The sequence below is a fragment of the Pogonomyrmex barbatus genome, unplaced genomic scaffold (genome assembly GCF_055798465.1).
Source record: "Pogonomyrmex barbatus isolate J1 unplaced genomic scaffold, ASM5579846v1 scaffold1, whole genome shotgun sequence".
NCBI lineage: Eukaryota > Metazoa > Arthropoda > Insecta > Hymenoptera > Formicidae > Pogonomyrmex > Pogonomyrmex barbatus.
Window position 1 is genome coordinate 14448903 of NW_028297098.1, and position 25458 is coordinate 14474360.

Here is a 25458-nt window from a genome sequence, read left to right on the forward strand (position 1 = left end):
TTTTAATATTTTTTGTGGATACTTAATGAAATAATAAAAATCTGCATAAAAATTTAATTCCGTCTATTTAGCGTTCAAATTCAAGAAAATATTTAAACTACATTTCAACACTTTTGGCTTTTTACAAAACAGCGATTGCGGGTCTAAGATAAAGATAATACTCTGCCTATTTACTGATCTAAGTCGTAAAAAGAATCCTCTATTTATTCAACATCTAAAAAACCTGATAATTATCTAAAATTTTTTTAACATCTTGTATCTCTGAAATAAGGTTTTTGATCATCAATCAAATATTTATATAAATTTTTCTTTATAAAATCACTTAAAAATTGATTTTTAAAATAACAACATTAAAATAATATTATTATTATTATTGTTGATGTTATTATTAAATATTGGACAGTACTTAAAAACATTTATATTTGGTAGTGACCCGCGAGATCGATACATTAACGATAAACGCCTCGGGAATTTGAAAGAATCCTTTCAAAAAGATAAATATTATTTTAACAAATAAATAGCGAACTAACATAAAAAAAATAAATGGATAAATATTGAGATTTTCGGTCATCAGGTGGAACCTTGTATATTTCATTTTTATTATTTCAATTTATGTGTCGATTAACATTTGATCTTATGTCTTTTGTCGAAGCTGAAAATGCAATATCACATTAACTTGATATTTAATTTAATATTACTAAGCATTTTATAAATCCACAGTAAACAAGCACTATTCACATATTTTCCTGCCAATGTTTAATTAATTAGTATAAAATATTAAAATTCTTCCTTTTTCAATTTTTTTCTCTTTTTTTCATTCTCACATCACAGTAATTATAAATTATAGTTAAATTCCAACTAGTGATGATTAACTCAACCAGTAAAAATGTTTAAAGCATCAAGAAAATCGCCAACTGTACTAATCTACTAGTTTCCAATTTAACCTTTTCCCCTTTCCCATTATAAACGTCATAAAATTAAATATAACATATAACGTGACATAATAAAATATAATACGGTTATGTAACATTTAATAAACCTCGACCTTTAAAACGCGGTTAATATTTTTTTTTATTACACGCGCGTATCACGTATACACAACAACAGCGTTACGTCGCCGTCGATCGTACGCAAGGCCGATCCGAATGCGTTTCGTTTCGCCGACTCGCAATTACGCAATGCGCTTGCTGCGCCTCGTGAATAAACATGTTCCTTCGGCCTCGCCCGGTATCGTGGCACGAGCGCGATAACGGCCGTCCATCATTATTGGTTGTCACTCTCGAACTCACGCGATCCGGAGTGGTACTCCGGAGTTCTCGGAGCCGCTCCTCACCGATCGGATCGACCGGACCGGATCGGATCCAGCTGATGGCTCTCTCCTGGCGGCTGCTGACGGCCGCGCGTCTGGTAGGTAAAGAAAAAAAAAAATAATTCGCACGAGTGACGAAAGGAATTGGTGCATTTTGAGTTGAATTGGCATCAGGTTTCTGTCGATTATCAAGTGAGAAATTGCGGAGTCGCCACGTGTTGTTCCGACGCGTTGAAAAATGAGTTTCTTTCTTCCTCCTTGGATCTTTCCTGATTTGAAATCAGTGAGTGTGTCTGTCTCGTGCAAGGGATGGGCTTGTAAACAGTGAGAGAGTGCACGTAAAAAGAAAACGAGTGAAGAACACACGTAGTACGGAGAAAAATGATCGGGGTGAACGAACTCGATTCGAGAAAACTGAACGAGCGGCGCAGTAGGAGACGGCTGTTTCTTTAAAACGTGCCACGTGCTCGTGATCGTTTCTATCAACAGGCTCGTACGATGAATTGAACTTTGACACTGACGCTGCGAATGTCGCGCTGCGAACAGCGACGTCTGTTAACGCGAGTTGCAAGAATAGAAAATGAAAATCTTCCGATTGATTTCTCGATCCGTTTTTTGATCAATCTGACAGGCGATCTTTTCTAGATGAGACACTAGACAATATTCACGAGACACGAGATAATATTCAAGTCGTAAATTTGGAAAACATAAACAACATTTTTCCGTTAACTAAACTTTTTTGTTAACGTCAAGACCAATGCAAATAGAGAAGGAGGAAAATTACATGCACTATATATATCGGGGCATTCAAGGAGACACTGAAATTTTGATTAAAATATAATTATTCTCTATTTGTATTGATTTGTATAAATTGTAAAAAAATAGGTAATATTTAAATGCTTGAAATTTTTTAATCTTCTTTAAATTTTTGTAATATTGATGTCATAATAGATGAAGAGGTCTTTCCTTATTTTTGCATCAGGGCTCCGAAAATGTTTTGTGCAGCCCTGATTAATAAATCAGGACAGTCAAAAGATCTGTTCTTTTCAGCTGAACTTCTTGCACGGTTTTTCTCTCTTCTTTATCTTTTCATGTTAGAGAAGAAAAAGAAAAAAAAAAATAAACAGTGCAAGAAGTTCAGCTAAAAAAAATAAAACTAAATCACATTTATGAACCTTGTTCTCACAGAGTCATAATTCAAATCGTGTTTGTACAAATATGTATAAATTAAAAAAATTATTAAATTGCAAATTTATAAACATAAAATATATATAAATATATAAAACGAGCGGACTCTACTGTACTGTTTTTTTTTTTTTTTTTTTTAATTAAATATAGCTTTTATGTAAACTCAGTGTATTAATTATAACATATGATTTTTATTGGCCTATTATATTATTTTCGAGACTTTCGAGAGTCCTCTAACTTTTTATTAATTATAAATGCACATGCAGATTCTGAGAATGTTCAGAGAATCGCAAAGATAGATCATATTCCCTTCTTATTCGAGATATGTATAAAAACTGTATTGAAAATATGTTTATATTCAATATCATTAAAAAAAAGAATATTAACTAAATATAGACATGTATACATATATTTCTCAAATATATTTATTATATATTGGAATATAGACACGTATTAAGGAAAAGAAAAAAAAGACATACACAGTTCATTTTTTATATAATATATATCTTAAATAAGAAGGAAATATATGTAATCTACATTTGCGATCCCTCGAATTATTTTCAGAATCTATGTATGTTATTAGAGGAAGCATTAAATCGATATAATATAATCGAAATGGAAATAGCTTGTACGAGACGATGCAATATGTCAATTAAACAAAATGGAAAATGCTAAAAATAAAACAGTAAACGTACTACCTTCGAATAAAATCGATAATATATTGATTTGTGATTAAAATCGATATGTCAATTTTAATCATAAATCAATATATTATTGAATATACACTGTACTTAATTAATTATACATAATCTCTAATCTTCATTTCTAATCCTCAATTCTTCGCTTTCTTCTACATTTTTAAGAGTTATATTTCGTTATATTTCGTTATCACTTTGCCTTTCTTTTGTGGAGATCGTTTGTATCTTATTTATATCGGCCGTAATTTTCTTATTTTCAACTTACAACATTTTTATTTGCACAGGCCGAAAGCGCACGCCATCCAATATGCCGATTTTTGTCTACCAGCTCATTTCGCTTCGGCAAAATAATGCCCTTCCAACTGTCGGACATTGGTGAAGGAATTCGAGATGTCACGGTGAAGGAATGGTATGTGAAAAATATAAAAAAAATGTATTTTTTTTACACACATGAGAGATGCATTTATATGAAGAAAACTTATATTTCATCCGAAACGCGAGCGTGCACAAGACTCTCTTGAGTCTTTGAACGAAACAATCCCTTAAAAGAAAAGGAACATGCCGGAAATTATTATTATTCGTTTTTGGATATTTGAATTATTTGTTTTTTTAATTTTGATTTCTAAATATCTAAATTAATTCAGTATTTTTTTATGTTTAATAGTGATATATTTATCTCTTTATTTTAAAAACATGTCAGGTTCGTGAAACCAGGCGATCGGGTGAGCCAGTTTGACAACATCTGCGAGGTGCAGAGCGACAAAGCATCAGTGACGATCACGAGTCGATATGACGGCATCGTCAAGACACTGCATTACAAAGTGGATGACGTCGCGATAGTCGGGTCGGCATTATTGGATATCGAGATAGAGGACGAGTCGAAGGACATCGCAAGGGATGACGCGGGGGAAATCAAAAAGAACATCGAGAGCGAGGATATATCAGATAGACAAAGAAGAATGGACGGGGGGGTGGAATCAGAAAACATTGCTCCAGAGAGAGTATTGGCGACCCCGGCGGTGAGGAGGATAGCCATGGAGAATGACGTGAGACTAAAAGACGTAACAGCGACCGGCAAGGGAGGAAGAGTACTAAAAGAAGACATACTGGCGCATCTGCAGAAAATTTCCGCAATTCCAGAAATCAAGGCGGAAGCCCCATCGCGTACAAGTGTGACGGGGAAGACAGTCGGTCTCAAGGGATACTCGAGACACATGTGGAAAACTATGACAAAATCCCTGGTGAGTTGTCGAATCGCCAGAAAACAGCTATTTCTTTTGATAGCGAGTAAATTTTTTTAAAAACATTACACGATCACCTTGGGATCATTACACTTGATTTTGATTATTACATTTAAATACTATTTTTTTTTTCTATATCAACATTTGATAATTCATTGTAACAATGCTTGTCTGAGTTTTGCGGATTTCACGGAATGTCACTATTCAGTATTCACTAGTATTCTTTCCTTTAGCGAAGAAAAGTTCATTAGAAGTGAAAGATTTAAAAGAGAATGATTTTAATTAGTTTTATTCGCAAGACTTTTTTTACGCCTTTTTTTTCGCGAGGTTTAAAAAGTTATATACTATTTCTCTTAGCAAAGAGAAAAATTAAATTTTATTTATAACACTTTTCCCTTCTAATTCAATTCTTATTTCTAATTTTCCTAACTTAATTTTTTACGATCCCGATTTCTCTACAATTCCTATTTTTATCGGATCTTCTTTTTTTATTTCTTACATCAAATAGAGACCAGAAAGCTTTTATCTATTACTATGAATTTCTCGCAGAGTATTCCGCACTTCGTCTACAGTGACGAGTGCAATGTGGACCAGGTGATGCGCTGCCGAAACGAGGTGAAGGCTTCCTTGAAGGACCGAGGCGTCTCTCTGACCCTTTTGCCATTCTTCGTGAAGGCGGCATCGCAGGCGTTAGAGCAGTGTCCCGAATTGAACGCCTGGCTCAACGAGGAGAATCAAACGCTGCAGATGCTGGATAATCACAACATCGGCATCGCCATGGACACGCCAGAGGGCCTGGTGGTACCGAATATCAAAAACGTGCAGAATCTCAGTGTTTTCGCAATCGCGCAGGAGCTCAACAGGCTTCAGGAGCTCGGCAGGAAATCGTCGATTCCACTCGCCGATTTAACTGACACGACTTTTTCGTTATCCAACATAGGCGTCGTGAGTGTGCATACTATCGAGAGACAAAAATTAATCGAATCGTGTGAAATTAATATAAATCATATCTGCAGCGTTAAACATAATCTCTAATGATGCTAAATTTTGATCGATTCTTAAAATTCCTTTCCTCCTTTGGATATTTTTCTATTGATACCGAGTACTGCTCTTCATCCCTTGATGAATTGTTGACTTTCAGATTGGTGGAACGTACACGAAACCGGTGATCCTGCCACCGCAGGTGATAATTGGCGCGTTCGGAAAGGCACAGAAGATACCACGATTCGACGATAAGGGGAATGTAGTTCCAGCCATGATAATGTCAGTCAGTTGGTCTGCGGATCACCGCGTCATCGACGGTGTCACGGTGGCCAAGTTCTCCAATCTATGGAAGCACTATGTGGAGAATCCGATGCACTTGTTGATTGGTGCGTGAGGCCGCTTACGTGCAAGGAGTCTAATCTCTACTTTTTTACATACCTAAAAAATCAATCAACATTTTATTCATGTTTCGCCATAATCTTCATAATCTCATTTTGATAATATGATGGTGGTCCAAAGTGGACATGATCGAAAATAAAAAGAGAAAAAAAAAACCATATTCAATCTTGTATACATAAGTTATATATTATTTTTTTCTTATGTAGATGTAATTCTTTCTAAGAATGGAATTGAATACCGTAGTCGACTTTAAAATCGTATTTCACGGATTTCCTTACCTTTCTACAAATTTATTGACGACTCGAAAAATCGCATATTTTCGCGGAAATTAGATTCTGTCTTTGTAAAGGAATTGTATCTCTTTACGTAATTTGAATATTAAAGAATTTGGTTTCTCAAAATTTTTTGCGACGGAATGCGACGTTATTTACAAATGATTCGACAAGGAGGAATTCCTTTCAACCTATTTTTTATGGAACGATCAGGACGTCACGTTGATGTTTCCTGACGTAGAATTAGTAGAGAGATGCGCGAAATCCAAACTGCAAAATGCTATAGATTCTTCAGACAGCTTGTACGTAAATATTAATTTATTTATTGCTGCACAACCAACTAGGACTTCTCGTTAAAGGTCAGACATCTTCCACTAACATATTCAAAATGCAATAGTAATTGTATATCAGAAGACGACGTTCGGTAGAACGTGAGTATCTGTTTGTACATCGATCACCGTTACAAACTATAAATTATTCATACATGACAACCATAATTAACACTAACGAAGTGGTTGTACCGTTCATAGAGACAAATCGTTCTCCAGATAAATATCGCGAAACGCAACGATTAACGCAATCGTCGAATTATCGAAAAAGAAGAAAAAAAAAATACACTCTGGCACAAAAAGAAACGAACAAGTTCGGTTCGCCTTGAAATTCGTTCACGCTGAAAGACAGAAGACAGAAAGAATAAAAACGCATAGCGTATCGCAAGTAAAATGGTACGACCACTCGATTGCTTTCTCAACGTGCTTACATACGCATAATTAGTCGCTTATTGTATATACACTCATGGGTACAACACGGAGTTTCAGTCACATGTTCAATCTTAGATTCGCAATTCATTCTGATCAATAACGATAGCGTGGTTTATGGCGTTTCCGAGCGGGACGGACTCGGCTCGTTCGATCCGTATTCCTCTGGGAATTCAATCCAAAGTTACCGCGAGATAATTATACAAAACTAATTATTTTGAAGGACAGAGCCTCTCATTAAGATAAGTCAAGATCAGATCCAAATTCACGTTCGAATACAGAAAACCTGAGCGAATCAAATCCGCTCCGGTCGGAAACGCCGTTAAACATGTAATAGGTATCCAAAAAGTAGTCAGTCTGTTTAGTTTTAGAGTAGTAGAAAAGAGTATAATATGTGTATTCGTGGTCCATGAAAGTGGAAACTTCTCCGTCAGCCAACACGTATTTTATCCCGCCCTTCTGAAATATTCTAAAGTAATTATTAAATTGACCAAGAAAGCGCTTGTCCGTTCTCTTTTAGTAGTACATAGAAATCATCGAGGAAAAAAATCGGATGAATTTCTCGATCAGTCCAATACATTCTATCGCGCGTCTACAAAATTAAATGCAACAACAAAGTGGGAATAACGAGCGAATGGCAGGGAAACTGAACCGCGCGAGAATCTATAAATAAAAAGAGAAGAGATTTCCGAAAAATCTTCGGAAACCGATTGGAAGTTCAAGTCTCGTCGTTGGTGACATCAATAGAAGTGTGCAAAATGTAACGCAAAAGATGGAAACTGTCGATAATGAAGGCGAGGAGCACTAACATTGCTATCAGGTCTGACTAGGTACGAATAATTCCTAACATTCTTCTGACGCGGAAATCAAAATAGCGGCTTCTTTGATCGATACACGGTTACAGTCTTACCGTAAAACCTTATGATGCGCAACACTGACGAAGAACGAAGATACAAATATAGACATTAACTTAATAACAACAATGAATTACCGCTCAGTGCCAGACCTTCGGTGTCTCTTTTTCGCCTATATTGGTATTTTGATTTAAGATTTTTAATTGTCAGACTTCCAGATCTGTGATGACAACAAAAATCAATATCTTCATTTCTTAATTAACAAAATTAAATGCTTTGGCATACAATGCTTAATCATACAGTTAATTAGAGAAAGCAATTATACAGAGATTAAAATTATGTTAATTAGAAATTGATATATATATCACACCAGAATTGAGGCACGAGATTTGTGAAAAAAAAGACGCAGAACATCTAGCACGCCGTAATAGTCTTGCATTCACACCGGTTTGGATTATAACAATGCGCTCAATATGTATATAAACGCAACGTACATATTATATATATATATATATATATATATATATATATATATTATTGAATAACGATTTTATTTGTGCTACCATTTTTCAGTCCTAGGTTCCTTTTGTTCCTTTCCGCCACGACTCTTGCTCTTATCGCTTTCCCTTTATCGGCGTGACGTACAAACGTGTTTTATCTCGCCCGTCGATCGGCAATATCATGCTCGACTAACAATCGTCGCGGGAAAGTCATTCCTACGAAAGGTACAAGTTCACTCCTTCAATAGGGATAATTAACGGAAGAAACGCGAGTAACTGCCAAATTAATTGCTAAATCAGTCGCGTTAATTCCGAAAGGCGTTTCGTGGTCTAAGAACATTAATGATAAAAAAGTCTGAATAATGCTACACGTACACATTCATGATCCTTAAGCACTGACGTTTTTACGAAAATTCCATGTGTTTGTATATATCCATGAAATAATAATAAATTTTTACATATACGACAGAGACAAACAAATTTTTATAAAATTTGTGGACAACATGTCTAACAATTATTAATCAAATAATATTAATTTTCTTTTTACAAATTAAATTTTACTTTTGATTATCAATAGATATGTTAAATACGAATGTAAAGGAATGAGATGAACAAAATATTTTTTTTATATATATGTACGATAACTTTAGTGCGATAATTGAATACATCCTTCGTTAATGAAAGTACGCACCAGTGTTTAAGGATTAATTAACGATCGAACATCAACCTCTCGCGATACAGAATAAATCTGAGAAGAGCGAAAATGCGAGAGAGATCCGTAATGGATAATTCGCGCCGCAATTGTTAAACGTCCAAGAGAGGACTGACACTGACACGAGTATAAACATTATTATCGATAAGTACGGCACATAGAAGAATATTTTCTTTTTTTTTCTTCCTACCAGACAAGAAAATGACGAGGATCCCACAGAGAGAAAGAAAGAGGCGCATTTATTATCAATAACTCTGAATGCTCGATTATTTGCAAACGGATATTATTGTTGTCCCGCAAAGGCGACGAATATCGCATTCGTAATCGAACATTCGGCTAAACATCCGAGGTTCCACTTATCTCGTAACAATTCGGATTCCTCTTCCTAGTATCCATCGAATCATAGAATTTATAGCTTTGCCATATGCAATAACAATTACTATAGTCAACAACTAATAAAGATCACTATGCATGATTAGATCACGTTAGTAATGATTCAATTACAACGAAGTAGAGCGCTACAAGATTACATGTATCTCACGGCGGAAACACACACAGAATGTTTCCACATATAACATTCGACAAACTTTACCTACGAATTCTTTTAAGCGAGAAATCCTAAGCGGATTCTCTTAATCTTAATAAAACTTTGATCATCAAGACTTTTAGGTTTTAATTATAAATTTCGAAATATATTTCAAAATATATTTTTTTAGATCGAAATTGAAAATTTCTATTAATTCCTGTTCAAAGATCTTATTGAATAAAATCACCAAATTACAAAGAAAGAATAAGATCGTTTGATCTATATTTCAAAATTGATGACTCGTTTCCAATTATAAAGACTATTTATATTTCTGTGTTGAAACAAAAAATCGACTTTAAGGCCGATGGTTAGTTCTTATATTTAAGATTGTAAGTATATATTTAAGATTATATATTTAAGATTTTATAAACCAATCAGAGAACTATATTTTTGTATCTTAAGACATTATCTTAAGATCTTGAAACAAGAATGCACTATTGAACTTTAAGTTTAAATCATGAATTCGAGGATCAAATTTATAACGTTGAAATATTCTGTAGAAGTATTTCTAACAAACTCTTGAACACGCGGGAACAATCGAGAGACTTATTTACATCGCCTCCAGAATCTGTGGGAGCTTCGTCCGATCTGTCTACAGATAAATTTGTTTATATATAATATATGTGTGTGTGTATATATATATATATTTATATATGCATAGTATATATATCTTTTTTCTCAATATGTTATGTATATGGATAATAAATAGTATTTTGTTTTCTGGCACATTGTCGGCACTCCCGTCGTGGAGAACGCATATATATATATATATATATATATATATATATATATATAGATATAGATGTAAACTCTACTCTACCAACATCATCGGTCCACACACGTGAATGTGCGTGTCTCGGAATTAGAGAGCTTTCGGGAAAGACATTATTGTTCTAGTTGTAGTTACTCGTGGAGGAGCTACACATGAGCAAACGGACTGGCCCGCATGCTGATAGAGTGTTGAAAAATAACTCTATAATATTATTTTCACAGGAGAGGATCAATCACCATCGCGTCATGCGTTAATCGCAAGATGTACGATATTCGTATCTGATTGCTTATAATCTTATTCGACACAAATATATAGATGTATATGTGAATACAGGTTGTCCCATTCTGACTCGTTCACACGAATATCGTGGATTTCATAACAGCATCGCACAAATGTAAGCAGAGTAATCTCAGCGACATTTGTGCGGATCGCCTTTGTTTGCCTCTCTTATTTTTTCGCGAACGTAACGCGTTTACGTATCGTTTTACGGATTTGATTAAAGAATATATTTAAATATATATATGTATATATATATGTATTATAGAGCTCTATATATATATAAAATGTATTCAGTCTGAAATATGTAAAGTGATCGTACGCGATCTAAAAGAATTAGAAAAAGTTTTTTTTTCTTTTTGCTTCTTCGAGATAACTTACAATCATTGGTGGCGACTTATCATCATAGATACAACAGCACCGGTGGCACGCAGAACAGCGACGGCATTATTGTGATCCGATTTGGTGAAATCGATACCGTCTACCTCCAGGATCTTATCACCCGGCCGAAGAGTACCCTGAGCTGGCCCGTCTGGATTCACCTTTGTCACGATTATTCCCTGCAATAAAAGAAGCATTATTTTCACACATTTTTTAATGCCTAAACAAAATTTCGTGTAAATATAAGTAATTCGTATGTTCTACATACGGTTTCTGCACCCGTTACTCCACCTGCTATACTGAAGCCAAGACCTGGATTTTTTTTTACTTGAACAGGCAACTGTGGAAAAATGAATTCAAATTAGAGAAGTCATAACGTATTTACAACTATGATAAAATTACTTTTATAACTGCAAAAAAATTTATAAGTTAAAAGAATTATTATTTTTTTAACAGATATAATTTATTAAAATTAATTTTTAATCTTCTTTAGTTTTTGATATAAATCTTTTTAATTCTTATCTTTTTACTTGTAATTTTAAAATTTTTATATTCCTTCAAAAATTAATTATAAAGATGATATTTTGCACGGAACAAGCATATTCCTATGTATATTCACAAACCAAAATACCTACCACATTCGCGTTTTTATGAGGGCCGAACATCCACTTGAACTTCGGTTTCTTCTCAGAGGTCAGTGGTTCGTTCGAAGGAGAACTCGTATGTTCCTTTGAGCTTTCGGCGTTGACATTTGTGTCGCCTTGAGATGTCCCATTCGTATTGTGGTTTGACGTATTCCGACCCGAACTGCTTTCGACAGCAGTAGCAGGAGGCGTAACTCCGCTCGACGTGTCGACAACGATCCTGTTTGTTTGAATGGAAGCGGTGACACTTGTCCGGCTGAGATTTGTCGGTACTTCAGTCGGAGTGTTGGCATTGTCACACGGATTATTACACGAAGTGTTCCCGTTCATCAGCTTCCTTGATCGTTCGAATGGCTTCAACGGTGCCGATAACGGACTGCGGTATTTTTTCCCTGTAATCGGCGACGTGGGTATGCCGGAATATGCGTTCAACGTTCTACTCGCGTCATACTCTTCCACTGAAGAACTCTTGTTCGAACTCGCGTCATTACCCGAGTTCTCTGTGTGTTTCGCTTTGAGAACGGGAATTTTGCTCGGCCTGAGGGCACGATCACCTTGTTCGGGATCGACACTGCAATCCGGAATCGGCGTGCAGCTCTGTTCTGAGCTGGTCTGATCGAGAGAACTCGTTCGCCCGTTGTCCGTTGGCTTAACGCTTGAATTAGCGAAGTTTGCCCGATCGCCCGACGACACGGATGCACATTCTTCAGCTTTCGCCGAGTCCGCTGAACTCATCTCGAGGTTCTTCTGTTTCGTTACATCTGGTAACGGCCCGATCGAATTTAAAGGCGTGTTGAAAGATAACGAAGGTAAAGCCAGATGTGCATCCGCTTCGATCGCTGAAAAGAGATGGAGATTCGGGTTAAATTTTATTATTTTTTTTATTTTATATTTTATTATTTTCTCGTTAAACTTTAGTTACCCAGAAATAGAAAACGTATACAATTTAATGACAAAAATACGAGAAAAAAAATATTTTTGCAAAATGATTCTATTGTGTAATATCATCTGCGTGAAATTGTTACTCTGTAAAAAATAGATTCCAATGCTTCTTTTTCTTCTAGTTAATATTATCATTTTCTTCAAGCATACTTTTGATTCATTGATTTTAGTAAATAATAGTAAATAATACAATTACTGAATAATAGTTAATAAACGCAACGTACGATTATTGAATTGCTGGAAAAGAGCGGCTTTCTTGGAAAACGCCGCCGCGATGTGATATGGTGGCGGGGCTGGCGGTACATCGCAGGATTTCGGTGCGATCGCTATCCGCGTCTGCTTGCCGTCTGTCGCGTCAACGGACATTGCTGTCCTGTACGGCTCGATGAACTTCTCGGACTCCACTATCTTCGCCGTGTTCGCCTTGGAGTACTCGTCCGGTTTCCAAGTGGAGTTAACATAATCGGCCACCGTCGGCGTTTTCGTGACGTAATCAGATGTAGGATTGCGAATGTACTTGGCTTCTCGGATATCAGGGCTCTTCTCCTTCGCCAGCACGGTCTTGTTTGCCTCGTCGGAAGACTCCTCGGACACTGAATGCTCCGCCGCCCCGGGATCAGTCGGTCTATTGCTCTTGCTATAGTTCTTCATTGTGTGACGATCGATAGAGGTTGAAGACAAAGGCGTAGTCTGTAAGAAAAAAAAAAATAAATTCAATAATTGATGCAAGAAATGATGTGAGAAATGTATAAATCAAATAACAAGCATAATATTCTTGTCTTAATTTAATAAAAATTTACATTGTATAATAACAATCTGAAGTTTAAAATTTCAATTTATTTCCACAATATATAATCACTATAATCATTACATTATATAAATATCAGATTTATTTATAAATGTAAATGATTTTACTATTTGGAGAAAAAGAATGAGAAATAAAATGAGCGATAAGCACTTACTCTTTGATCATGAATGGATTGATGATGCAGATTACGAGCGTGCCTAGCAAGATTGCGTAGCTCCTTGGGATAGGGAGTCGGTGCTCGATGAAGTTGCCTGGGGATTTCGGAATCTACCTCAGCAGCAAAACATATTTTCTTGCCGGTTCCGATGATCGAACTCGAAATCGGTCCTGTGGTTTGCACTATTTCTATAATTGAAATTGAAAATATCATTACATGCAACTAACAATTAATATAAAAAGAAATATGTTAGTAATTTACTGGCAAATGCATGCGATGACTTTCACTTCCATGCCATTATTATCTTATCTTAATATCTTACCATTTCATTCCTCATCTTCCTGTCCTTCTTCTACTAGCGGCATGAATAAAGATTGCATTTTACTGTTAATTGAAGCTATAGTGTAAACAATAAGTAGTGGTGTAAAGTGGAATAAAAAGCGAGAAACCGATTTTTTGTTAGTTCAGATACAGATATAATAAACAAGACCACACAAAGAAAAAGAATCTCAATTGTGTTTCTACAGAAATCGCTGGAAATCATCAAATTAATTCTTGATAAGTGAGATTTGTAAAGTTATTAATTAAAACTAAAACATATCAAAAACGATAAAATAACACTCAGAACGGTAGACACTCACGCTCCAAGTCCTGCCGCGGTTTCTGAGGCAGCATAAAACAGCTTAACACCATCATGTCCTCCTCGCAATTGAACTCCTGTTGCAGCGGTACCAATGGCTGGCTCTGATTGTCACTTAACCACAACGCTTTTAAATTACTGAGATTCAGCATAGAGACCGGAAGGAACTTAATGCAATTGTTAACAAGATTTAGCACTCGTAACGAAGACAGGTGGCCCAGCTCGGGCGGTACACGTGTCAGATTGTTCGATCGCAGGGAGAGCAAGGACAATGCCGTGCAACTACCGATCTCGGCCGGCAGCGCGCGCAGATAATTATTGTCCGCGTTGAGACAGTGTAGCTTGCGCAGCAAGCCGATCGAAGACGGCAAGTATTCGATAAAGTTTTTAGTGATTATAAGCTCCTCTAAACTCGACATCTGGCCAATGTCGTTCGGCAGTGCGTTCAATTGATTGTCGTCAATCTTGAGGGTGACGATTGTGCGTAGATAACACATTGTGTCGGGCAGCTCGTACATCTCGTTCGAGGACAGATTCATAATCGCGATGTCGCGCCAGCCGCGTATTTCCATCGGGAGGGCGTGTATCGCATTCAGCGTGCAATCAAAATGGTTCAAACGGTACAGCTGCTCAACATTTGCTGGCACACGTCTGATGTCGTTGCCATCTATCCACAATTCCGTGAGATTGATGAGGTCTCCAACAACTTCAGGCTAGAAAAAAATGGTAATGTACACATGTACCTCGACAATATGGTAAGCTTGAAATTAAAATTCTATATAAATTTTATGTAAAACCTATGTAAAATTAATTAGATATCTAATTTTTTATCAAATTTTGATGCGATGAGAATAGCACTCTTACCAGTTCCGTGAAGTCATTGTTGCCGATATCGAGTCTCTGCAAATTCACTAAACGACTCATACTCTTAGGCAACGTCATCATGTTGTTTTCTCGCAGCTCGAGCGTCCTCAAGGCTGACAATCGTCCAAAGTTAGCCGGCAGATATTCTATATATGCATCATTTATATAGAGTTCGCGCAAGCCGACGATATGCGTTATAGCATCTGGGAAACGCTCAAAGGGATTGACACTGATATCTATTGAGCGCAGACTCTTGCATTCCTTTATACTGTCTGGTAAATCCTTTATACCTGCAATAAAAAGATACTTGTTCAGCGTGAGTTGTTAGATCTAAAAAAAAAAATTAAATCAACAAAAGCATATCGCAAAATTCTAGAACATTTGACACTCATATCTCTTTTTATCTCAATTACTCTTTATCTTTCTTTGAACTAAAAATTCTTAGAACTAAAGATAAAAAAATGAGTTAAAATTAATTTATATTGATAGAAATAAAATATTATATTAATAGATATAAAAGATATCTAATGGTGTTTACTGTTTTTGCTGAGGTCTAAGTATTCCAGGTTGATCAATGATGCTATGGCGGGTGGTAATGTAGTAATTTCATTATCGCTAAGCGACAACACTCTCAACTCGTGGCACTGAAATAGCGGCCTAGGAAGATCTCTTATCTAAGAAAATATTTAAAAAATCAAAGATATTAAACGTCATCAAAAATACTTGTACTAAAAAAGTGACCAAAAGAACTCACTCTATTGGCGTCGAGATATAACTTTTCCAACGTTCTTTCGTAAATGAACACATCGGGTGGTACATCGTAGAGATTACAGTGATTCAGCTGTAGCTCACAGATGTCTTCTTCCTGGGCTCTCAAACACGCGGCGCACTGCCACCAAGAGCTACCCATTTCATGTGTGTACGACTAGAAACAGTGCAATGACAAATATTAATTATAATTTGGCAAATTGTTTAATATGCAACCACAATAAATTATATTTAATCAATTTTTATAGAAATTCAAGCTGTATTAGATAACATTTTTTTTAGTTCTATAAGTATTACATATCTCTTCAATCTACCTCTTTACATCTACCTTTTTAATCTCGCTGTATTTTTATTATTATTTATTGCTACTATCATTAAACAAGCTCTTTATAGTAAAATAATAATTTATTATATTAAAATAAAGTTAAATAAAGTTAAATCAAGTTGCTTATGATCAATAACAAGTTATGCTATATTTGCACGAATGTTTCATGACTCCGATAATAGCATAAGCAGGAAGCATCATTACCTGTGATCTCAGAAACGATCCGGCCGCGATCCACCATGGGACAGATCAGTCCGCTCGCGAGAACGTCGTCGTCGCCGCCGACGACGACGACGATCATCCGCGGGGGCGCCGAGCCGCCGCCGCGATCTCCGGTCGGCGTTCGCCGTATCACCGCGTCGCACCGCCGCGGCGCCGCGGGCTGCGGCCGTGGATCGTCGCGTTGCCCGCGGGAATCGGCATCGCCGGCGCGAACGGTGGACCGCTAGTCCGACCTGTGCGAACGAGCGAAACTGGGATGAGACTGTCGCGAACCGGACTGACGCAAACGAGACGCCGGCGCGAGGAACGTCAAGAGATGTCACGGCGGCACACGTCGGTGCTCTGTCGGTGCTCTGTCGTCGTCGTCGCCGCTGCCGTTGTCGTTGTCGTCGTCCCAGACCCAGACCCAGATTCCGTTCCCGTCCTCGTCCTCGTCACCGCCACCACCGTCGTCGTCAACGTCTTCGATCTTCTCACGCGCATATCTCACTCCCTCCTCATTGTACGGCGTACGGCGCGGTACAGCGCCGATCGCAGGGATCCGTGTCTCCCGATTCGCGGACGCCGATGAAACACCGATTTGTCGTACTTCTCTCTCACTCTCTTTCTTCCCCTTCTCTCTCTCCTACTCTCGCGAATCTGCGCCAAACTCCGAAAGTATCACAAGAGCAGTTCAGAACTGCGCGAAATACGCTCCAATAATAGATACCGAAATGAGCAGAAGAGGGGGGGGGAAAAGGAAGACAAATAAAAATAACTCGTGATGAAAGTTTCGAAACTCACGTATACTCTGTATATGTATTCTTACATGTATTCTTATATGCCTTTCCGAGCATATTAGCAATAGATGCTAAATTATAAGAGCACATTTCAAATCGTGCCTTTAGCCTCGATAGTGGAAAGGATAGTGGAAAGGATTTACATGCTGGAAATCGACCACCAATCGGATCGCTTTACTTTCTTTCTGCTTCATTGATTGGTCGAATTTCTATTTTTAAATGCCAATGGTTTAGTTTGCACAAATGAGCACTATTTTAATATAAAAAAATTAAATTAAATTAGTTTAAATAAAAAGTAAAATAATTAATTAAATGATTATTATTTCAATTTAATCAAAGCTTAGCTTAGTTCACTTAAAACAAATTATGTATTGTAAATCGAGTCTTAAGATACTTTAAAGGCCTTTTTCACCAATCTTCGGTTAAGTTAACCGACGGTTAACCCGCAAGAGTGCCAACTGTAGTTCAGAAGTGTTCTTTAGTGTGTGTTCTTTAACCTAATTCTTCTTTTTGTGTTGTAGGTATCTTGATAGATAAATGAAAGTAGGTAGATTGTAAGTAATATCTGATAATTAATATAAATAAAAATTATTAAACAATCATTCGCTTAAATAAAAATTTTAACACTTATTTACAATAAACAGTTTAGTTCTCAGTTATTGGCAATCATGATGGTCGAGTTAGGGTTGGTTTATGGAAGCCATAATTTGTAACTTATGCCATAACTGTAAAAAATTGACGAATCATAGAGTGATTGGTCAATTTTTTACAGTTACGGCATAAGTTAACAGATTATGGCCTCCATAAATCAACCATTAACTGTCGGTTAGCTTAACCAAAGATTGGTGAAAGAGGCCGTAAGCTTCGTCCTAGATATTTTCATGTTTCGTGTTTTTAATTTTTAATTATACTATACGCGCGTCTGCACGAGGGAAACAACTGATTGGTCAAAATTTTAAGCCACGCCCTCAATGCCACTATTATGCGCAATGGCTCACTTTTCTTCTTACACCATGGTGCGAATCTTCCATGCTTTTACTTTTACAAGGTAAAGAACTTTTGGAGATTTGAGAGTTGCATTATTCTGTTAAACCAATCGATACGTAACAAAAAATTTGTTGCATGATAAATAAAACATTAGCCTAATACGCATGCGCAAGATTTGTCTTTCTATCTGAATTTTTATCGTCGCGGATTACTAATTGCGAATGAAAATCCAGAGAATTAATAAAAGGAGAAGAAAGATGAATGTTGGCTAATGTCATGGTAGCTGCGGATATTCATAGACTGACATGAGAGATTTTGCAAACCGAAAATACTTGAGAGCCGTACGGAAGTACCGTAAAGAACGACGAAATAAAGAGACAGTTCCACTTGAAGAGAGACAATTCCCAATTCAAATTTCTCAAAGTGAAACCAACATGAGTACCTCGGATCTACGAAGCTGGCCAATTTTCAGTTTGCTGAAACCGGATTTCGTTTCACAGATTCACATGGTCGTGGTATATGGTAATTCGCTTTCTCTTATCTTTTCTCATGCCGACTCCGACAATGTTGTTTACCTTATACATCTTGAAACAGGTAACTTGGGTAATGAGGCCTTAATTGTGACAAAGGACAAGATGGTATATGCCTTGGGTAATAATATAGCCGGTTGTTTGGGAACTGGAGATGCCCACAGTACGTTATATCCAAAGAAAGTAGAGACTCTATGTGGGAAAGATATAAAGACATTTGCATATGGCAGTGGACCACATGTTCTGGCGCTTACAAAAGAAGGACAGGTATAATAAAATATTACTTATCAGGATGAATACTCTAATTCAGGATCAGTGAGTATTATGATATAGGGATGCTTATAAAAAGAAATAGAGAATTTTGTTCGAAAAACAGGTTAAGAAAGATAGTTATATATGAAGATTTATTTTCTCTGCTGATCATTTCATCAATAATATTCATTAATAATAATTTCTAAGAACATTGGAACAATAAGATATATATTACAGAGATATAATACCATCTCTTTCTACATATGTTCTTTGTTGAAAACAGCTAAGCTGCTTTTCTTTTAGTTTACAATAGTTTATAAGATATAAGCTCTAAGTCTAATGTTTTAGTTAGGGATATCCTAAAAAGAAAAAAATATTTTTTAAGTCTTAAATTTTATAGTCGGGATCTGATGAAACTTAACTTACTACTTCTGGATTGTAACTTAAAGCAGCTCAAGAAACATATTTTGCTAGAAATTATTTAGAGCTTAAAACTTATGATACTATATCTATTATAGATATCTTGCAGAGATAATCATTCTAGTATGGTATAAAGTTCATTGGAGCACTTTTCATTGGGGTCTTCATTATTTTGTCTCTTTGAAACATAAAAGTAAAAAAAAAGAAATGTTACAAAAGAAGTCAGTAGAAAATTTTGTGGAATGGGACTAAGAAAGAAAATTAGAGACAATTAATAATTATATTAAAAAAATAAAATAAAGATTAATTGAAACACAAATTGAAGGTGAAGTATAGATAATTGTCAAAAATGTCAAGTTAAAGACACTCTGGAATTATGTCTATGGAAAAATGGAAAAATAACTATTTAGATTCATTTCCTTTGGAATATACATAATTATCTCGTAATTATCTCTTTTGTAAATTCAAAGTCAAACATGTTTGCACTGATCATCTTATAAAATAGCTGAAAGCAACAGATAATGCAATTATATTTTTTTACATAATTCATTTTGAGTGTATAAAAAGACATTTGAAGACTTTTCTTTTATCCTTCATTGTTATATCGATCCAGCAATTCTAAAGAATTGTCGAAGATTTTATGAAACTAAGCGACATATTAAATTAAGTGACATGAGTGAAATCAGAATCATCGGAATCAATAACAATATCTTTAAAAGGTATATTCCTGGGGTCACAACGGTTATTGCGAATTAGGGAATGGAACGTGTAATCAGGGTCTTACGCCCACTTTAGTAAATATGCCCAATGTGAGCGGCAGTATCTTCATGAAGCGCATTGTAGACATCGCGTGTGGCAGTCACCATTCCGTTGCTTTAACCGAAGAAGGCGAGGTAAATTCGAAGAGCAAAGATTAAAGTACGATAATGTCCTTCGCCGATACAAGACAATCGATTCGATTTAGGTGTACGCCTGGGGACAAAATAGTTGCGGACAAGTGGGCAGTAGCATTAGCACGAATCAGGGCGCACCTAGGCAGGTGAATTCCAACTTGGCTGGAAAGAAGGTTGTTAACATCTCTTGTGGGCAGACATCCACTATGGCGGTCATCGAAAACGGCGAAGTGTTCGGTTGGGGTTACAACGGTGTTGGTCAGCTAGGAATAGGCAATTACGTGAACCAGATGACACCGTGTCGGGTTGCTGCGCTGTTAGGCGTCGTGATAGGTAATTCTTGTCTCGATGAAGCGAGTTAAACGAGAACAACGAGGTAAAATGGAATTAATAAGCAGTCATATTGTTTCAGTCAAGGTGGTTTGCGGATACGCGCATACACTGGCACTCACAGACGAAGGAAAGCTTTATGTCTGGGGCGGGAATAGTTATGGCCAGTTGGGGATTGGCAACAAGACGAACGCCTGTAATCCAGTTATGGTAAACTCATATTTATTATCATCGTAGAGTAAACAGAAAATGAAAAAAAAAAGCGAAAGCTCTCATGATCAATAGTTGGGCCATCAGTTTAAGCACCAAATGGGAAGGGTATCCGACATTGCTGCTCTACATTACAACCATATAAGCATCGCCGTCGGCGAAGGAGGATGTGTCTACATGTGGGGTCACTGCCGCGGTCAGAGCATTACGACTCCGACCGCCACTCCGTTCTCGAACGTGCACGACGCGCTCGCGTGTTATGGCTCGCCTAGCGTCATGCATCAACCGCTGGTTCTGTATGTAAATGAAGATTCGAGCCTGTTGGAATGTCTGGGAACTGCATTTGATGATCCCGTATGTCTCGTTTTTTTTTTTTGCCTATTCATTTCGTGTATTTCGTGTAAATGGAAATATAATGTGATGGCTGATAAGTAGATTTAATAGCTAGTATCTCTTTACCACTATATTATGCACATTGTTATTATATATTAACATATTCATATATAATATATATTTTTTATTAAGTTCTATTCTAAGCAAAATTACTAGATTTTAAAAACTTTTTTCGCACATGAGAAAAAGATATAATAAAGTCGATGATAAGTGATTAGTAACTTCGCAAGACTATGTAACGCATTTTGTCTCGATTTCAATTGATAATGCGACAAATATTTTATATATCAAGCTAATATAAGTATTTATCTTTAACGATTTTTTTTTTCTCTTCTCTGATAGTCGACGAGTGATCTTACGATACAAGTGGAGAATCAACCCATTCATGTGCATAAGGCTATTTTAAAGATCCGTTGTTCATATTTCAGAACCATGTTCCAACATAATTGGGCAGAAAACAATCAGAAGTAATAATATACAAAAGAGATTAGTGTTATATTAAAAATTTTTTAGTTTTCTTCATTTTGTTGATATCTTTTTCTTCCGACAGTGTCATCGAACATGATCAATTCTCCTATATCGTCTACAAAGCTTTCCTGAAATATTTATATACCGATGTGATTGATCTACCTGTGGAGAAGGCATTAGGTAAGTCGAATATGCAACGAATTGTTTCGATCTGTTTTGTGTTTGCACTTGATTGAAGCAATATTTTTCATAACAGAACTTTTGGATTTGGCTAACGCGTACTGTGAGAATAACCTGAAGAAGCATTGCATTCGAATGATAAAACAAGGAATTACCGTAACAAACGTTGCCTATTTATACAGCATCGCGATCGAGTATAACGCAGAGGTGACTGAATACTGTCATCGTTAACGCTTATTTCACTATGATTTCACTATGATTTATTTATGCACATTACTAAATGTTAATGCGCCAATTTTTAGGAACTCGAAGAATTTTGCTTCAAATTTGCCTTGAATCATATGACGGCTGTGACGCAGACCGAAAATTTCGCTAAGCTGGATGAAAATACGGTAAAAACTTTTATAATTAATGCAGGCAAGGCCGGTGCTTTTAAGACGTAATTCGTCTGTTTGCCTCAAGGGCGACGTATCTCGACGGAAATGGATAGAAATCATCAGATCTGTCTGTTACTGCACGAACATTCGCGACGCAATTCGTAGTTGCGTATTTTAACTATGTATTCTAAAGAGATACTACGACTTTTATCGAGATACTCTTTTCCTCAAGTTTGCATTTCGCTATTAGCATTTCTTACAAGTGATAAATATACACGATTCCAGTCAGATCGTGATCTACTTTGAGAAATGCGATAATAATTCGCGCGAAAGATTCTTTCGTCGATCTCTAAGAAGGTGATCTTGTGATCTTTGTAAAAGTACCTGAGATTAATTTAGAATTTGCGTAAACAAAGAAAAGAAGAAAACAAGAGACAATGTGTTACTCGCTGAGTGAAATTTCTTTCGTTCGCGATGACGCATTGTCTACGTGAATGAATTAATAATTAATGTGTCAAGCTCACAATCGAATGATTCCGAAAATTTTATCGTTCCGTTTCGTTTTTTGTATTATTTCTGTGATATAGCATAGTTATTCAGTGCGTATCTGTCGCGATTTGCAGCCAAGCCGACTTCTCGCCGATTTTGTTTATCAATTGCGTATATTTATATAAATACAGAATATGTACAATGAGTAATAATAATAATAAAATTTTCTAATACCGTCAATGTGTGTGTGTGTGTGTGTGTGTGTGTGTGTGTGTGTGTGATATTATACCGTATTGCCTGTTTTTATTCCTACCGCTTTTGTCCATCGATATTCCTCCGCCGTTACTCTATGATAACGATAAGCGAACGGTTAACGGGTCAAGAGTGGTGCTATTTTTTTCTACATTCTATCGCATTTCTTGGTAATTGATACCAAGAATGTAGGAGAGTTAGGTTGAAGGAGACCGAGACGCGTGCATATCACTTCTCGTTCGTTACATCATTTTATTACGATATCTTCAATATATACAAGCGATAGATTTTGTCGTTCGTATAATACGTACGTATCTACTGATTAATAATCACCATATGATGTTTAATATACATACATATATATATACCTTGAAACGGGAACGGTCAATGTTCTGCGACGCGGAGATAAAACTTCGATAAATCTGTACACGTGTATCAACTTCATTCGCTCTTTCTCTTTCTCTCCGTCGACTCCGAGTCGCCGAACGCCGTTGATCGTTCATATTCCAATCTCCCATATAGAAGTATACAAGATATACATATACGGAGTGTCTATCTTACAGCGGCCACCGCAAAACGGGCGCTCTGTATATATACGTGCGTCTTTATTTTATTTTAAATGTATTTATATATATGTATAAGTAATTAGTATGTTAAATTAGGTGATCGGTCGTACGCCGCGACCGTAGAAACTTTCTTCCATCGCAACCAGCGCGTGCAACGTTGTCCAAGTCTCGCGGTAACGCTTTCGTATCGTTAACCTATATATATATATATATATTTTTTTTTTTTTTCCATTACCGGACACGCTTTAACCGATAAGAAGCTATCCGGATCGTTGACGAAAAAAATGACGAGTTACGTTTTACAAACGTAAAGTCGACTTCATTATTGATCGACAGTTGTTCTGCTATCATCGACAGTAAATAGAGATGATCAATGACAAATTAAGATATTATTAAGATATTATAAGCGGCAAGCGTAACAAGACGAAGATGAATTGTGTTTCTCGTTGAGAGTGCAAAGATTCTATTATTTGGCAAACGAAATTCGCGCAACGGGCGGTTGCACGCGGTGGTTGCACGTCGCCGATCGGGAACTTCGGCACGATGGCACTTGCGAGACTTGCGAAATTGCCATCGGTGCCGAAGCTGCGATCGGTCGCCGATTAGCCGGACGACCGTCACGACTCGTCATCGGTCCGTTAGAGTTCATTAGTAATATAATCGTTCTCTATTTCTGTTTTCTTTGTATTAATTAGAGCGTATTTAGGCCTGCGGGCTACTTTTCCCCAGCGACGCGCTGCGAATCCCATCGACGACAAAAACGAGGCTCACCCTATCCGCTCGGATTCGCTGATTTCGCTTCTCCCCCTCGCTTTTAACCACTCACCCTAGGTAGGTACAGAGAGAGAAAAGAATGACGTGATTCTGTAATCCGCGTTTGCGAGTCTATTTATCCACGCACCGCGCTTCGATCGAGAGCTCGACCCTCGAAGTTAACCCTCCCAGGGTGTTTTTCTCTGTTCGACCGTCTTCTTGCGGCTCCTCTGTTTACTTAGCGAATTCATTCTCTCTTCTTTTCTCTTATGGAAAGTGTAGATTGTTCGCGTGTCCCTCTTTCTCTTCTCCCTATCGATATTCATTCTCGTCCTTTCGCAAGATCATTGTTGATTCTGCTCGCGAAGCGATAATCTGCTGCTCATGGAAAAATGGCTTCTTGCGACAGCTGATTTACCGCATTCATCTAAAGGAATTGCCCCAACCGTTATTCCCGCGATAACCGCTATTCCGATATTTCGGAGTTCCATCATTTTGTCCTCTTGTTGTTCCCTTCTTTTTAAGTTGCCGATAGATTACCTGTCGTTTACCTCCCCTCCCCTTCTGGCGAGAGGGAGGAGGCGCTCGACCGTGCGTTCGCGCGCACATCGACGGCACATCGACGAAAAGAATGAAGCTACTGATTTTATAGAGGAATTGTACGCGTAACAACTTTTTTTTTGCTCCGAAAAAATATTTGGAACTTATTAAGTATTTCCTATAAAAGTATTATTAAGAATAGTGTTCTTCAAAGTGAAAGTCACGACCCTTAGGGGGAGAGGTTGCGGACAGACTCCAAAATTTCCATTCGTATGTTTGACTTTAAAATATAAAACTTAAATAAATTCATTCATTTAAGTGTAAAACACAATTATTGAAAAGTACAAATAATCTCTTGAGATTCATTCAATTCGAAAGATAAAAATGGGGGAAAGATAAAAGGGGAGTCGCGAGTATTTACGCTCTATGTTTTTTGCTTGTAGGAGAGTCGCGAGATCCATAAAAGTTTGAAAAACACTGGCATAGAAAAATATAATATAAATAATAATATAAATATATATATATATATATATATATATATATCAAACGAAGAAAAAAAAAATCACATGCATGTGTGATTACGCGCAGGAAATTTTCGCATACAGATTTCAATCGAGATAAAATATTGAATAAATAGGAAACGGTATACACACACGTGGATTACGGTTACCATATTTTTTGAGGGCTTACTGCTGATAAAACTGGTATTGGGAAACGATCACAACGGAAAATGCTGGAA

General features: G+C 36.8%; 3 protein-coding genes across 6 annotated transcripts; 2 read left to right on the forward strand and 1 right to left on the reverse strand.

The window, feature by feature from the left end:
- The first annotated feature begins 968 nt into the window (after positions 1 to 968).
- Dbct (Dihydrolipoamide branched chain transacylase E2) lies at positions 969 to 6774 on the forward strand. Of its 2 annotated transcripts, none has more exons than XM_011637698.3 (5): positions 969 to 1407; positions 3480 to 3604; positions 3896 to 4436; positions 4986 to 5381; positions 5578 to 6774. In XM_011637698.3, exons 1-5 carry the CDS (start codon positions 1207 to 1209, stop codon positions 5812 to 5814), a joined length of 1500 nt encoding a protein of 499 aa, XP_011636000.2. In that variant the 5' UTR covers positions 969 to 1206; the 3' UTR covers positions 5815 to 6774. The 2 variants fall into 2 exon arrangements, with proteins under 2 accessions (XP_011636000.2, XP_011636001.2); XM_011637699.3 differs by having other exon boundaries at positions 972 to 1411.
- Positions 6392 to 17004, reverse strand: Lap1 (leucine rich repeat containing protein 7 lap1). The gene is made up of 10 exons (XM_011637697.3): positions 16283 to 17004; positions 15740 to 15910; positions 15524 to 15659; positions 14986 to 15275; positions 14123 to 14834; positions 13479 to 13669; positions 12741 to 13206; positions 11566 to 12413; positions 11199 to 11270; positions 6392 to 11109 (listed from the first exon to the last, which is right to left on the reverse strand). Exons 2-10 carry the CDS (start codon positions 15893 to 15895, stop codon positions 10933 to 10935), a joined length of 3048 nt encoding a protein of 1015 aa, XP_011635999.2. The 5' UTR covers positions 15896 to 15910; positions 16283 to 17004; the 3' UTR covers positions 6392 to 10932.
- An 849-nt stretch (positions 17005 to 17853) lies between these two features.
- On the forward strand, positions 17854 to 25245 carry LOC105426456 (RCC1 and BTB domain-containing protein 1-like). 3 transcript variants are annotated; one of them, XM_089070520.1, is made up of 11 exons: positions 17854 to 18127; positions 18221 to 18588; positions 18661 to 18863; positions 19988 to 20161; positions 20233 to 20494; positions 20574 to 20701; positions 20777 to 21055; positions 21437 to 21561; positions 21645 to 21742; positions 21819 to 21949; positions 22045 to 25245. In XM_089070520.1, exons 2-11 carry the CDS (start codon positions 18372 to 18374, stop codon positions 22183 to 22185), a joined length of 1758 nt encoding a protein of 585 aa, XP_088926646.1. In that variant the 5' UTR covers positions 17854 to 18127; positions 18221 to 18371; the 3' UTR covers positions 22186 to 25245. The 3 variants fall into 3 exon arrangements, with proteins under 3 accessions (XP_088926646.1, XP_011635997.2, XP_011635998.2); XM_011637695.3 differs by having other exon boundaries at positions 18300 to 18588; XM_011637696.3 differs by lacking the exon at positions 17854 to 18127 and having other exon boundaries at positions 18134 to 18588; positions 20789 to 21055.
- The last annotated feature ends 213 nt before the right edge of the window (positions 25246 to 25458 follow it).